This window comes from Magnolia sinica, chromosome 1, assembly GCF_029962835.1.
Source record: "Magnolia sinica isolate HGM2019 chromosome 1, MsV1, whole genome shotgun sequence".
NCBI lineage: Eukaryota > Viridiplantae > Streptophyta > Magnoliopsida > Magnoliales > Magnoliaceae > Magnolia > Magnolia sinica.
The window spans coordinates 131,712,407-131,729,133 of record NC_080573.1 but is presented as its reverse complement, the minus strand read 5'-3'; the positions used below and the strand labels follow the sequence as shown (position 1 = coordinate 131,729,133).

At 38.3% G+C, this 16,727-nt stretch overlaps 1 protein-coding gene across 1 annotated transcript; it reads left to right on the top strand.

Annotated features, from left to right (window-relative positions):
• The first annotated feature begins 5,018 nt into the window (after positions 1-5,018).
• LOC131249524 (protein HEADING DATE 3B-like) lies at positions 5,019-14,013 on the top strand. Its single transcript, XM_058250332.1, has 4 exons — positions 5,019-6,197; positions 6,778-7,832; positions 12,122-12,173; positions 12,775-14,013. The coding sequence occupies exons 1-4, from the start codon at positions 5,928-5,930 to the stop codon at positions 13,801-13,803; spliced, it is 2,406 nt and encodes an 801-aa protein (XP_058106315.1). The 5' UTR covers positions 5,019-5,927; the 3' UTR covers positions 13,804-14,013.
• Positions 14,014-16,727: the final 2,714 nt, after the last annotated feature.

The window sequence follows — 16,727 nt, the reverse complement described above, 5'->3', positions numbered from 1 at the left end:
GTGGACCCAATTGATTATGTTGGTTTTAATGAGTTTTTTTTACAAACAAAAGAAAAACTAGAGAGAGAAAGAGATAAGGCTGTTTAGTTTTGAGAAGTAGCTTGTAAAAATAGTCTCACATTGGATAGATGCAATGACTTTTTCTCCTTTATATTAGAGTTCATAGAGGTAGGTCATGTTAGCTTTCTTGGGTGCAGTATGCCAAAGATCATATGCGTGCACTCGCCCAATGCACCCTGTGTGTTGGACTTAGGCTTGTCAACATGAAATCTTTTATTTTCTCTCTTTTTTTGGGACCTTTGATCGAGTCTTGTGGATGGTAGATGCACGTTACAAGAATCGTGTAGTGATTGTTCTTTGTAAAGTCCGCAACCACCTCAATGCTAGATGACTACTATGTGGCAAGGGTAATTAGTATATAATCTTGCTTAAATATATTAGAAAAATAAAAAGAAAAGAAAAGAAAATAAAAAAAGAAAGAAAAGAAGCCCTGGCCCTAAACGCAGACTCTCTACCTTTACTCTTCGTGATATATACAATACTAAGCATCGGACCATTAGAGCCAATTAGCGGTTATATACCAAAGGTAATAGCAAAGGTGACTCTGAATTTGAATAATTTTCTATTTTTCGAATAGGGTGCGAATTGTCTTTATGAGAATGACCTAATCCACACTTCCACCAATTTATCATTATGATCTTTATTATTATTTTATTGTAGAAACCCAGTGCACACAGTGTAGATAATATATTACTCTTTTGCATGTTATTATTATTATTATTATTATTACTACTTCACAGTACTTCTCTTGTTGAATATTTGGGCACACTGCAAAAGATTAGTGGTCTAAATCATTGAATTATGAGCCTCACTTGTTGAATCATTTTATTTCAGGGGGAATGATGAAGTAGAACTGGAAGAACGGCAATATGTTAGGGCCATCTGTCTACATTACACATCTGATTATCCAATTTACAAAACCATAGCAACAGGAAAACTAGTCATTACTGACCATTAACTCTTTCCCCTCAACGCTTTCAATTTAAATGCCACTGTTTGGATGGCTAGGATCATCCATTCTATGCATATCTCGAATCAATTTTCATCTACAGCGGGCCAAATTGGATGAACAATCCAGATTGAATGATAACCCTGCTGCATGTAATGTAGAAATATGGTTCTACAGTATCATCCGTCTCATTTATGAGGTATCATATAATGCTAGGCATAATCCACAGCGAACGCAAGGTACCTTATTGGGGTGGCTGATCGTGAATCGAGTGTGGCCGAGTATCACCCTGATCTGATGATCACAGCCATTAAAATATATAAGGGCCTGCATGATGGACGATTGACTGTTCGTTTCACAATTGATTAATCAATTGTGCTTATTTTTTAGTCAATCTACGGTGGACGCACTTACCCAATGGTCCTTATTAATCAAAGGTGTCTACTTAGGCCCCCACGTACAACGTACTAAGGTACAAATAATTCCTACTGGGTCATGTTCCAGCTGACGAGTCACGTTCAAGAGACCCACCTTTTAGTAATCGAGGCCGTTGATTCGGTGGGTGCGAACATGGGATGGGACATACCCTACTGTATTAATTGCCTATCATGTGATTCCAGTAATCTGATAAAAGAAAATGGCGATTACAGTCGACGGTCCACATTTTACGGGGCAATTGGACATTAGGGTCACGTGGTGGGGGACATTCTGGGCCCCACCAAATGGACATCTAGGAAACCCAGAAGGTGGACCGCACATGTGAAGTTTGTTGGGCTGAAAAAAGAGCACCGTAACTTTCCTACTTGCTACTGTCCATCCAAAAATCCATGGCTGGATGCCGAAGATGGTCTGTGATTAGTGCAGTTTTCCAACATCAAACCGTCCTAAGTGAGGCCCATTCAGATGATGGACATCTGATCTACTGTTTCTCTGCCACGTGTACGGTAGAAGGACGGTAGAATGCATGGGAGATTCAATAGGGATGATTCCACCGAACCATTTCCCGCCACTTCTATCTACATGGGCCCACCACCGAGCCTCGGGCGCGGATTCGGTGGAGCGGATACCCGACTATGGGGCCATATGTGATAAATTGGATGTACATCCACGTCCTTCTGCCTTGACAGCTCATTTTAGGGCTTGATATATATATATATATATATATATATATATAAAAGTAATGCTCACACACAACTGGTTAGCATTTTCATCCAACTATTCATGCATTTAATGCTCACACACAACTAGGTAGCATTTTCATCCAACTATCCATGTATTTAATGAAAACAATCTCTCTTAATTAATGAAAGTAAATGCTTTCACCACAGACTAATTTCGTTTTGGCAATTGAAAGGGGCCACGGCTTGGTTGGGCCCCATCATTGTGTTAATGTAAAATCAATCCCGACCATCAAGTATGTCAGCCCATATTAGATCAAGATCTCAATTTTTATTCCCATCCTTAGTTCAGGTCAACCACACGATTGGAAACATTGTACATGAAAAGCTTCACCCCACTAAAGTATTTCCTTTGATGTGGCTCACATGAATAATGTATGGACCTGAATTTTGGAACCCAGGCTTAGTTTTGGTATGACATCCAATGGATGGAATGAATTTCACAGTTTCGTCATGATAGGCCCTGTAAAAATCGAGGGTGGATGTCTCCCTCCTAAATGTTTCCATTGGTGTGATCCATTTGAATCACTACTTAGCTAATTTCTTGGCTTTGTGTCTATAATTGGATTATACATATAATGATGGGATTGGATCTCACATACATATTAGAGTGAACCACGTCACAAGAACCAGTAGCGATGGGCCATAAAAAACTTTTCCTCAACAAAACTTTTGTATGAAGCCAATATTTGTGAGGTCCCTTCCTCCACATCTTTGAGCAGTTTTGGATGATAAATAAACATCATGGTGGCCCTCGGTGAGTTTTTAGTAGTGGGTATTTAATATACACTCTTTTCTATGGTGAGGTCAATCTAAGATTTATATATACTTCAATTTTTGGCATCATATCCTTAAATTGAGCTGTCAGAACATATGAACAACATTGGTGCAAGGAAAATTCATCACAGTGGGTCTACATTCAGATTCTAGGCATGAAGATCTAAAGTTTTAGTGCACCACATTAAAGAAAAAGTGACTATGGTCGAAAACTTCTTCAACCCACACAAGTTTTAGATCAAGCTTGTATTCGTGTTTTCCTGCATTTAGGTTTGGTGTGAACTTAAGAATAAATAATAGGGAGGATGGTAAATAAAATATCACCCTAGGCCTTAAGAAGTTTTCAAAAGTAGGCATTCAATCCCTAATAAGGTGTGTTTGCTTATTTTTGTATCTTTATTGGTATTATTTTTTTACTCATTTTCTAAGGGCTTATTTGGTTTTCCATAATTTAGGTAAATTATTGTAAAGAAGTAATTATTATATTTTTTTCACTTGTTTGAAAATGAGTGAATAATTTCACATAGAAAACTGGTCTAAAAATGTTGACTTAAATCCATGGGCCCTACTATAATGTATATAATATATCTGTGTCGTCCATCTATTTTATTAGAATATTCTGAGGCTTGATTCGAAAAAATTAGTAAGATCGAATGTTCAATTGGCCCACATGAAAGGAAACAATGGATTTAATTTGTCCACAGTTGAAAGTTGATTCTTTTACTAGGCCCACATTGAGGTTTATTCATCATCTAACCCGTTTATAGGGTCACACAGACATGGATAAGTGAAAAATATAGATATAAGCCTGATCTAAAATTTCTAAGGGCCTTAAAAAGTTTTTAATGGTAGGCATTTAATTCTCATAATTTCATGTGGTGTGGTCCACTTGACCTTTAGATTTGCTTAATTTTTGGGCTCATGCTTTAAATTTATTTGGCATAATGAATGCGCACTGTGGATAAGCCATACACATTATGGTAGGCCCTATATTTATTTTACAAATTTCTCAATTTGAATGCTTAAAAAGTAACTGGTCAAATCAAGCATCAGGAAAGATGGAAGTAATTACCTTAATAAATAATGATTACTCATTTATAATTTAAAAGAAGTTATAAAAAACAGTAGGAAGACACAAGTAAAATATATATAACACGTTGGCTTCACAGAGCTTGGGCTAAAACGTGCCATATGTATAACCCTTTATAGGAAGGGCTTTTTTTGGGGCTACATAAGTTTTGAATGAAGCTGATGTCTTTATTTCCCCTTTATCCAGGTCTTACACCACCTTATGAATAGGGTAGATGGAAATTAACCATCGTAGGCCTGAGCAGATTGCAACGGCAGGTATCATTATTACCGATACTTCCTGTGGTGTGGTCATTTTGATCATTGGATGAGTCTAATTTTTGGCGTCATATCTTAAAATGGTGAAAAAAAAATGAAAGAACGGTGTGGATGAAACCTATCCATCAAGGTGGCCCCTCAGAGCCACTGTCCGTTCCTAGCAAGGGACAGGCGGCGGTAGTACCCAATCCGCGTCCATCCCTGTGGCGGTTGCGCAATCAAATCGCTTTCGAAGGTGAGTTACTTTATACACTAGCTGAGTGTGATGCTCCATACACAGGCACCACGTGGCATATATCCACTGAAATTAAACTATCCAAACTGTGGGAACCATTGTCGATAGGTTACTGAGTTACAATGTGATTTATTTGACGTTCATAATCTCGGATTTATGGACATTTATTTATTCAATTTCACCGTTAAGTAATTTTAATTTCAACCGTTCATCAAATGTCTTATGATAATTTATTTTAAAATGTTAAGAAAGTTTAATGTATGGTCCATAATTCATCTGTACTTAACTACACAATTTCAACATCTATTGTAAATATATACATATACATATTTTCCGCGTGTATAATTTCTCAGTGCATGTGTATCATCTATCACACGCTTACAGAGTATCGGAGTTTTTCTCTTTTCCGAATCTATCTTTCTAAGCCATCTAACTGGTTCTCCCTCGCTAGATATTTGCCTCTCTCTCTCTCTCTCTCTCTCTCTCTCTGTTTCTGTCTCTAGATATTTCCCTCTCCTTCAATTCTCAGACGTTTTCTCTGCGATAAAAGGTCGGTTCTCTGCCTTTTTCCCACCTGGGTTTTGTCTTTGGAGACTGAATTAATGGGTTCGAGTCAGTTTTTCCACGAAAGAGTCGGTCTTGCTATATGGTTCTTTCTGTGAGAAATCAAAACGCAGGGCATTTTCCATTGTTTTTCATTTTCTTTGGTTTTTCTGAGGTGGGTTTTGTTGTATAAGATTTTGGGTGTTGGATTTTGTCGTGAATTCGGCGGAAGACTGGTTTTTGGAAGTGGGTTTTGTTTTAGGGGTTTGGAGGTGTGGGATTTCATCGTGAGTTGTAAGAAAGATCGGTTTCTGTTTGAATGTTGCAATCCTGTGATTTATTTCGATTTTCGAAGTGGGTTTTATTGCGTGATTGTAATCTGGGGATTCTGTATTGAATTTTATGGCAGGATTGGTTTTGGAAGTGGGATATGTTTTAGGAGAATGAGAATAGTGGAATTTGCTTGAATTCCACAAGAAGACGCTTTTTTTTTTTAACTCACTCTTCTATTTCTTTTTCTGAATTGGGTTTTAGTTTTGGGTAATTGGTGATTGGATTTTGCCATGATATAGGGTGAAAAGAGCAGTTCTTGTATTTATTTCTTTTAGGAGATTAGAGAAGCGGGACATGATTGTGTTTTCGGCCAAAGGCTTGGATTTGCAAGGTATGCTGGTTTAGGTGATTGTAGTCGTGGGATTTTTCTTTGATTTTGACAAAAGGAACTGTTTTTCCATTTGGTTTTGTTCTGTGGGATTGGAGGAATGGAGTGACACTAGGATTTCCGCAAAAGGATCCAGTTTTGTAAGTGGATTTTATTTTACGAGATTGAAGGGAGAGGATGAAGGGAGGAAAAGATGAGGACAAGGTGATGGGCCCCTTGTTTCCTAGGCTTCACGTAAGTGATGCAGATAAGGGGGGGCCAAGGGCACCTCCAAGGAACAAGATGGCTCTTTATGAACAGCTCAGCATCCCTTCCCAGCGGTCGAATTCTGCAGGGTCATTAGGACTGCCTCCAAAGCATCGCATCACCAGCAAACCGGTTGGTTCCTTCAGCATCATCAAGTCATGTCGGTTTGAGAATTTCTATGATTTTTTCCTTTGTTACGCAGTTGTTATGAAGTGTTTCTTGCTTTTCTTGAATTCAAATTGAAGTTTATAAAGTAACCTTCCTTCCAAAAAAAAAAAAGGCTTATAGAGTAACCCATATGTTTGATTTGGTACTTAATGCTATTCAACAATCTTTAATAATAATAAAAAATCAGTTCACTGTGAGAATGCATGTGGGGTTTTGAGAAGAACACGTCTTTAGTTTGCTATCTCTTCCATAAACTGGTGATTATCAAGAAAGGATGTCTCTGTTATTTTAGTGGTTGATTTGAGAATCATTTTAAGTCTTCAATTAGCGGCACTGTTCTTTTTCATGAGTGGCTTTTGAGAAAGGAAGGTATTATTTTAATTGTTATTGGGATGGACCAATTTCTATGTTTTGCCACTCTTATCTGTACATAAATGCTCTTGAGAGGAAAAAAAAAGCTTTCTTCTTGCATGTATTTATTATTATTATTTTTTCTTGTGTTGATTTCTATGTAAATGATGTTAGACTCCTTCATAGATATGGAGATTTTCATCTTTTGTTTCCTCGCCTTTAGTTATTATTGATGGTGATTAGTGATCTATGTTTTCTGTAGGGTGGTGGTCATGAAAGGAGTATGTTTTCTCCATTTTACATCCCTTCTCCCATACCTGCCCATTCTACTGAGAAGGTTCTCCCCCGTTCTTCTTTTTCTGATGTGTTGAATTCAAATGCCAAGAGGATGGAGCTTGAGGGGAATTCTATTAAAAGTGCGAGTTATAGAGCGTTGAGCATTAGAGGGCATTTCTTGTCAACTGCTGAATCCAGTTCAATCCGATCAGATGGCTTCTCCAATTCAAAGAATTTTTGCAGGAAGAAAGTCAGAGATGAGGATGACTTCAGAGTTCCTACCAATGGCCACTTAGGGACAGCCCCAAATTCTAGTAAGGATCAACAGAGTGGAGGTAGAGAAAGAACAACTCACTTTACGATGTATCCAGGTCATTTGACAGTTACTGCCACAAACAGCCCACAGAAAAGCGCACCAGCTACTTGCAATTCTTCTTTCCACCTCCATAACACTCTCAATATGCCCCTGAAACGAACTGACACCACAGACCTAAAGTTAAGACAGCATGGAAGACACCAAATTGAGCAAAAAAGAAGAGAAACTATAGCAACTAAAGACTACATGGAGAAGTCCGCATCGACTGGAGAAAAGAATGCAGAACCCTCCAAGCATGCGCCGATATCTTTGAATCCAGAGCACTGTGGTTCTGTAAATGAAAATGATAATGCATGGTTATTACAAGAAGCTAGTGCTAGATTGCTGCCAAAAAACATCTGTGGTCGAGGTGTTTCTGTTGAGCCAAGGTGCTTTGCTGTAAATGCTGTTTCAGAACAGGGAAATGTTTCAAAGTTTCGGAGCGACTCATATTCTAGAGCCTCCCTCAGGGATAGTCATAGAAGTCCTAATGAGCCTGGAAACTGCAATGGGGAAAGTGAAGAAAGGGCATATCGGTCATTGCGACTGGAAGATGTGGATAGAAATGATGATGTGTCAGAGACGTCCATGTTAGACTCCATGTCAGGCTTGGACATAACACCTGATGATGTTGTGGGAGTAATGGGTCAGAAGCACTTCTGGAAAGCGAGAAGAGCAATTGCCAAGTTAGTATTCGTGCCATCACTTGCAACTTTTTTGCATTCTCTGCAAGTTGGAAGTATTGAAATGCTGAATGTTTTGCTGGCTTTTCTCTTTGGTTTCTAGTTTAAGCATATGCAGAATCTGGCACTTTAAGTTTTTAGCCAATTCTCTTAGCTGAAATCACATACATCTTCAGCACATCTTTTTAACTATTCCATCATACTGTGCTTGAAATTTGAATCTTTGTTTTGATGTTCATATGCTGTAAAATCCAGTCTTCATCTCATACATGGAATGTTTTATACCTGAGAGAGAGAGAGAGAGAGAGAGAGAGAGAGAGAGAGGGGTTCTCCCAGCCTTCCATGAAGACTGATTCAAAATTCTCCCAGCACTGATCCGGTCAGATGGGACCTGACTGATTTCGGTTAGGTCATGACTGTGTGGTCTACCTTGATGTATGTGTTGTATATCCATGCCATCCATCCATTATCCTGCTCATTTTAGGATGTGGGCCCAAAACTGAAGCATATCCAAATCTCAGGTGGACCGCACAACAGGAAACATGGATAGACAACATAGATATACAACACATACATCAAGGTGGGCCCTACATGAGAATGAGCAGAAAAGGGAATACCTAAGGTTATCTGGCCCACTTGGGTTGTGGGCCTTGTGGCCACATTGGCCATGACCAAGGGGGCATTGTCGGGGATGGGGGTGTTGGAGGGAGGAAGAAAGAGAGGAAGAGAGCTAACCTTTGAGAAGGGAAAAAATGTGCATCCCATGGTTTTAAAAAGAATACAAAGTCCAATATTTTATGGTTTTTTTTTCCCCCACAGATCAAGATTTTCATCCCTTAATTGAAGATTCAGATGGAAAATTCTATTTTCCATTTCCCATGGAAAAAAGGTTCTTAAATGATACTTCCCATTCATCCAAATGTCCAATGAAGATGTAGCTGCTTGGTAATTGCAGCTGCTCCTTATGTTTGTCAGATGTTAGAACTACTGAAGTTAGCCTAGGCTATAGTGTAGCCATTTATAGTTTTATACCCTCATCGTTGCCATTAAAGTCGGGTTATCTTAGTCCCTCCATGACAATAAATGTATTCCCTTCATGTATTTTGCTTAAAATCCATGTTTATGCATGATTCTCATGCATTGACATGGATTTGGGCCAAAAAAGATTGAAATGGAAAATTTGGGAAAATAGGGAAAATTTTCTTTTCTAAAATAAGAATTTGGGGCCCCACTTTTTAATATGATGATGAAGCATGTTCATCTCTCAATTTTTTGAAATTTTTTAATTATTTGTATTTTTTTTAAATAAAAAAATTTGTTTAATAAGAATAAGAATAATTGCAACTTTTTTTTTTAGATATCTGTTTTATTTCAATGTTTTCTTATTTATGGTCTATGATTATGATCAATAGGTTGCATTTGTTGGTGGGAAATCAGTTTTTGTTTAAAATAATATTAAAAAAATCTGTTCATATAAAAAAATTCCCATTTGAATTTTTTTTGTATGGATGCATCATGCATTGTTTTATGATAAAACACATGTATGTATGTGTGTATATGTATGTATGCACGCATAGATGGATGAAACGTATGCATGCATGCATGGATGGACAGATTATGCATGTGTGTATGCATGCATGCATACATGGATGGATGGATTATTTATGCGTGTGTATATGTATGTATGTATGCATGCATGGATGGAAGACTGGAAGGATGGATCATCACGCATGTGTGTATGCATGCATGGATAGATGGATGGATTGTTAGATCATGGATGGATGGATCATCATGCATGTGTTTATGTATGTATGCATGCATGGATGGATGGATGTATCATCATGCATGTTTGTATGCATGTATGTATGCATGCATGCATGCATGCATGGACAGATCATCATGCATGTGTTTGTGTATGTATGTATAAATGTATGACGACTATGTGCCACATCGTAACTCCATGTGGGCATGAGGGATGGCTAGATAGGTATGTTTTTTAGTTCCTTCACGTTTTGGATGTCGTAATTATTGTTTAGTACCTGTGTTTGTATCATATAAACTCATTTTAGTTACTACTACACTACTTTAGGACGGCACATGCTTTTAGGCTCCATTAAATGGAAACTTATTATGTATGTTTCTTTTTTGCAATTTTTTTTATTCCTGAATATGCAAATGTGTATTTTAGCCTGAAGTTTCACTGAAAAATCCCACCATGTTCCCCATGTTTCCCCTAGGTTTCCCCTATGTTTCCCTTAGTCAGCAATACATTTTCAGTTATCAGCAATAATGTTGGCGATATCAATATGTGTTTCTGTATCCCGAGCCAGCAATACATATAACAATACCAATACTACGAACACTAGTTGGGACACATCATGGATTGCTTATGCTTTTGCGAATTCACATTTGTTAGAGGATTCTAACAAAATCCCATATGTGGCCGGTTCAAAAAAACCCCATATGTGGCATGGAATTGATGGCTGTAGAAAAGATTTCAAACATATAGATGGATCCTATCATTAGACCAGTGTGATTTTCATTCTGTATCCCATGAAACATATGTTGAACCTAGTGATCGACTAGACTGTCCAAGTGTCCTAATGCAACTAGGAGCGCTATAAATCATAGTGCTGTGAGAGCACTGGATCATTTCTCTTTCTCGATATACATATGTATATATGTATGCTTGCTTGTACATTTGTATCTAAGTTGTGCCATTGTTACTCATTTCATGCTTCTAGCATCTAGAATCTAGAGTCCAGGGCTTTGTTGACACCCAAAATGGGCTTCTCCATTTTAAGCCCTGTTGTTCTACATACGGAATGGCCAGAAATTCTGTCTTTCTTCATCTGTTTTTTTTCCAAAGCTTTCTCCAGTGGTGCAGCTTATCTTGACATGAGTTTTATGTGCAAGAAAAGAATTGAAACCAACAAATGGCTAGACATGAGTCCCAAGTGCACTATAATAGAGTATGGTTATTTAGGGTAAGTCTTGAAGTCTTCCTCAGAAACCCAACCCTTCAAAGTCTCGTTTCTCCTAAAAATTTATCATATGCCAACCTTTTTTCTTTCTTTCTCCTTTTTTTTTCTTTTTCTTTTTTTTTTTTTTTTTTTTTTTTTTTTTTTTGTGAATTAGCTTTTGATTTGGTGGGGTTCCCTTGCAGGAATGGGAAACCTCCTGCCTTCATATTCTATTTGGATGCATATAAATTCCCTTGCTCTTCTAGGAGGGGGGGTCTTCAATAGCACATTCCTTATGAAAACATGATTTCCAAACAGTAGAGCTTTGTGTGACTTGTGTAATTAATCAGAATTAGAATTACAGATTTTGTCTCTCCGTCACTTGTTTATAATACAAAGAGAGCTATGTGCCAATGCACTTAGTAACACAAGTATGATGGATTACTGTTGGATGATACGGAACCTTGTGGTTGAAGCGTTAATCTACGTTCCACCTTTGATCACTCTGTGTGTGATTCTTTCTATGAGAAAATTATCCTATTCCACTGACATCAAGGTCAACACATTTGGGGCCAACTGGTTCAAAGGGAGGTTGGTTTTCATTGTCTTTGTTCAGACTACAGTTCTGGTATTGTATCATTTCCTCATTCTTTTCAGCAGACAGTGCATTCCTTTGTTAAGAAACCTTGTGGTCACTTAGGCATATACAGGCCCAATCCATGATCTCAGTCAGTTTGTGTAAACCAGCACACATGTTTCTTGATGTTTTAAAACTTGCCAAAGACCAAGTCAACTTGGTTACAAACTTACAATGGAGATGGAACCGAGGTGCCCCGTGAATGTGTGACTCGTTACTTTTGGTTGAAATTGGAATGACGTAATGGTTTTGGCTGGAGTCACACTCAGAAAACTTTTTTTCTTTTTTGACAGGCTTGGAAACCGAGTATTGAATCACCTTTTCTTTCCTTTTTTTTTTTTTATTGTGAGCAAGTTTACCATATCTTTTGTGTGTATGTGCGTGTGTTTACCATATCAAAATTGTCTACAAAACAATCAGCCCTTCAACAACATGCCTACTTCTGAAGCTAACATAACACAACCAGAGTGGTTGAATGGCATATTAAATCCTGAATATGTGTTTACAGCTAGAAAAGAAAATAAGGAAAAAATAAATAAATCTCGTATACTTGCACTTCTATAAGTTTTCACTGGTTTCATTTGTGATTGCTCATTATATCTGTTTTTCATTGTCTGTGACATTCTTCTTTTGGTCTTAAATAATTTAGCATGATTAGGATTTTGGCCTGAGTTTCTTATTACTTCTGGCAGTCAACAGAGGGTTTTTGCTGTTCAAGTCTTCGAGTTGCATAGATTGATAAAGGTAAGCAGGTTTGGATTCAGTTGTAGTGCTGCCTTTGGATGCCCTGACTTCCTCAGGCATGTGGGGTGCTGTTTCCCCAAATCAATATTGGGTACATTTCAAGTCCAACCTGAGACATTCCAGGGAATCAATTTGAGGTGGAAAAAGCGGAATTTTTTGGTTCCTGCTTACTGTGGTTTTCAAAATACATGCACTCCCTTTTACGGCAGAAAGAATAACTATCATTTCTGCTGAAATATCCTTAACCCTGGGATCTAGGGTACATCCAAATGCACCCCAAGGTTGTGTTTGGATGCACTATTGAATTTATCTCGACCACTTGTTCAATTTTGTGGAAGTGGACAGACCGTAATTTACTTCCATGGTGTCAATTACAAGGACACAACCATCCTATTCCACAATCTAACTTGTATGTAATTTGGAGCCTATTCCCTCGACATTACTACCAAGTTTATTACAATTTTGTCATTTCCACTTAATTGATTTAATTTTGCAATTCAATTCAATAGAGCATCCAAACACAGTGTAAATCATCTTATTTAAGAGGAGGCAGGTGGAGGAGATGTCAATTGAAATCCTAATCGTCATCATCATCAAACAGGTTCAGAAGTTGATCGCCGGTTCACCACATCTGATGCTTGAAGATTATCCTTATTTAGGCAAACAATCTACGAAGGTTCCCACTAAAAAGCTGCCTTCCGACTACATTGTAAAATCTCAACTGCACATCAGTAAGCCAAAAGACGACTCTCAGAAGCCAAGCCAGAGCACCGGCTGCCCGACTGAGAGTGCAGGTGGGAAGCCTCCACTTCCTCCTGTCAATGGCGGGGTCAGAAATGGACTTAGTCAAATTTCAAGTCCTGGAAATCCCCCACCACCAGCAGCTGTGGCTGCTGATAACAAGCCCGGGCCATGGTGTTTTCACCCACCTGGTAACCAATGGCTGGTTCCCATCATGTCCCCATCAGAAGGTCTTGTTTACAAGCCGTATACTGGGCCCTGTCCCCCGACTGGCAGTTTCATGGCTCCAGTTTACAGTGGCTGTGGCCCGGTTAGTGTACCTCCTGTCCCAGCCTATGGGGTGCTGGCTTCTCACCAACAACCAGGGGTTGGGGTTATTTCTGGCGCACCTGCTGTGGCTCCGAACTACTTTCCTTCTTACGGCTTGCCAGTTGTGAACCCAGTTATACCTACCTCATCTGTGGAACACGTGAATCCATTGGGTGGGGCCCAGCCACATGGGCAAGCTGAACAGATATCAACGCGAGATGTCACCTTCAACATGCAGTCGGGGAGCTCGTGTAACTTAGCAAACCAGAATACCGAATCTTTCTCATGTTGTGTTAGGAAGATCCAAACATCGAAAGGCAGCGAAGTCCAAGGGAGCACGGCGAGCAGTCCCAGTGATTGGGAGAAAAGGGCCAGCCATGTCGTGGGAGGAAGGGATGTGCTGCCACTTTTTCCCATGGCTCAATTGGAGGGTTCAGGCCAGACCCAGCATGCCCACAGTACTGACCAGCAGGCTAGCGTGATCAAGGTCGTGCCGCACAATCCAAGGTCTGCAACTGAGTCAGCGGCACGGATTTTCCAGTCTATACAGCAAGAACGGCAACAGTATGACTCACTGTAACTCTGGAGGTAATCTTATCTTTATAAGATTGCGTGACAGATCACATGAAAGTAAATGTGCCTAATCATAATCATGATCTGCTGTTGTGCATTTGATATTTGTATCTGGGTTTTCCCAGTCTGTTTTTATGTTATTTGAATGTAAATGTATTACTGTATGATCCAATAATAATAATAATAATAATAATAATAAATCAATATTCTATGGCAATTTCTTCTCCATTTTATATTTAACAGGTGTTAGGTATGGGGCTCTTTTTGGAGATACCAAGTTCGATATTAACAGACCAAATTTTCATTGAAGGAAAATGATCGTGGCACGCTCAGCTCTTCCCTGGAATTAAAGTTGGATTTTGTAGCTACGAAGCCATGGTTGCTTGTGTTGGTAACAGTATGAATATCATTTTTATACATTGAATTTCTCATATCATTTTTCTTTTTTGTCTCCCTTTCTTGCTTCAATTGAATAAGAGAAGCAAAGAAAAATTCATAGCTTTTGCCAATGCCTTTTTAGTTTACTAGTTTCCCAATATTCATTTAATCAAATCCCTATAAGACTTCCATTAGATCCTTTTTCTTTTGATGCTTTGTTTCAATTGCTTATTGCTAGTTCCAATTTCTTTTTCTACCGCAATTGTTTAATTTATGTCCCCTGCAAAATCTTAGCTTGCCTCAATGATTTACTTAGTCTTCTCCATTCGATCACGCACACATTTATTCACTCATGGTTTCACGCCCTTTGATCAAATAATATATTTTCTTGCTCAAATTCTCTCGTTATGCATTTATGTGGGATACCTTGTACCCCTCACTTGAAATTGATGACTTCTGTGAGAAGTATTCCTTGGTTTTGTTCATGGTTCAATAGAATTTGTTATTTCTCTAGGACACCACCTTTATGAAACACCACCATTGCAAATTAAGCGAGGATTCTAATTCCATAGAACTTTAACAGATGCATATAGGAGCACACGGGATCAGAACCTAGAATCCCCAAACTGCTTTTTAGGCAGTGTGAATATCATTCACTGGGGAATGGTCATGGATGAGATGTTGCCGATGACATCAAGGTCTGACCTGAAAGATGGTTTACACATTTCCCACCTGTTGAAAAACTGGCATTTACAGACAACCATTTACAACAAATCCTATGAACTAGCCTTGTTATCTGAAGAATGAATGCCATTCTTGGTATCTTTGTAAAATGATTAAGGTTTGTTTTTATTGTAGTCTTCCAACCAATATTGGCCGATATATCCTATGAAATATCTTGTATCTTACCCGTGCGATACGAAACGCACAAGTAGTGGGATATATCCCACATGTTCGATCCAATGAGCATTTTTTATTTTCAATCCTTTTTTTTTTCCCCCTGTAAATCATGTTAAATCAGTGTCAAATTGTTAAAAATTCATTATTTTTCATGCAAAAGCATGAAAAATCATGAATTGGGAGCTTCAATTTTGAGATTTGGAGATGGGGCCGAGTTGTAGAAAAATTAAAAAAAATAAAAATAAAAATTTCTAATTTCTCGTAAATTGGTTGCAATCTTTGTATCCAAATATAAAATCAAACATGTATGTAACCTGATCTAGTGTTCTTTTTGTTTTTTGGTTTTGAATGTATTGATTGTGTTTACACACGTCTTTTTATATTTGTAAAATATATTAATAGAATTTGAATATACTCGCTTCAATTCAGTCAGACAATGCATAGATTAGGACCACATACAAAGAAAACCCATTATGTGCTCTTGTTTTTTGTAATGTGTTGATTTATAAGTGTGTATTGGTGTCTATTTAACAATTACTGAAGTTTTGTTTAAAAATTTGACCAATTTCCCAATGTTTGCTGATATTTCCAACAACAACGATACATTACGCGATAACTAATATGTATCCATATCTCAAGGGTGTAATATGTAACACGATAATGATATTTCAAACACTGCTTCCAACCATTGCAGTATCTTTTAGGAGAGTAGAATGCTAAATTTTCAAGGAACTAAGAATTTGATCCTTAAACATTTCATTTCTACCATTCTATCAAACCCAAAGATGGGGAAGGCTGGAGAGAGTTGTCTCAGTGTTCCGCATGTGGCCCTTTATTTATTTATTCACACACACACACACACACACACACACACACACACACACACCCCGAAACACACCACATGGGCAGTTGAACCCATGACCTTAGTGTTGAAACTAGCAGAGTCTACCACTAAGCCGTGATCGGGGTCTCATGTTGTCCGCATGTGGCCATTTAGATATTCATTCATTCACCTTCTTGTACATATCCGGTGTTAGAGAAATTGTACAAGCTACCTTTTTTCTTCTTCTTCATGGTATACACATTTTTATACATTATTCACACCCATGTTGTCCTTTTATCTGAGAAATTGTGGATTCATAAGTTAAGTGCGTTTGGAATGTCCACCATATAGTGATTGTAGTGCACATCCACCTATTCGACTGAGAATGGGATGACATCAGGTTGGACTGATATCATGGCATTTCATTTTGGGTCACGGACAGGTGTTTGTTCAGCCCACCCTACCATACGTGCATTCAATGGAATGTGATGACAAATTCCATTCTCATTCCAGGGCCATTCCAAACGTGCCCTAAATTCCTTGAATCATCCGTAGAATAGCATGACCAAAATTGTGATATGGAGCTGTGTTAGTTTTGAGTTTGGCAGGGTTGCAGGGATCTTGAATAACAGATGATCAAAGGACTGCCATTTCCTATAATCCGACAGGAGAAATGATCACTGACACCATTGTATGGTACAACAGGGTTTTAAAGCATACGGTCTTATGTGTGATTATTACTCATCCAATAGATACATGTATCCAACTACAGTCTTTAACCCAAATAAGAGGACAAAGAGTCAGTTACTATTTCCAAAGATAAGAATACT

What these genes read in the sequence shown, in the direction of transcription:
- LOC131249524 (XM_058250332.1), top strand. Translation starts at nt 5,928, where the DNA reads ATGAAGGGAGGAAAAGATGAGGACAAGGTGATGGGCCCCTTGTTTCCT. An exon ending in GCGAGAAGAGCAATTGCCAA is followed by an intron (nt 7,833 to 12,121) that starts GTTAGTATTCGT and finishes TACTTCTGGCAG; the next exon opens with TCAACAGAGGGTTTTTGCTG. An exon ending in AGTTGCATAGATTGATAAAG is followed by an intron (nt 12,174 to 12,774) that starts GTAAGCAGGTTT and finishes ATCATCAAACAG; the next exon opens with GTTCAGAAGTTGATCGCCGG.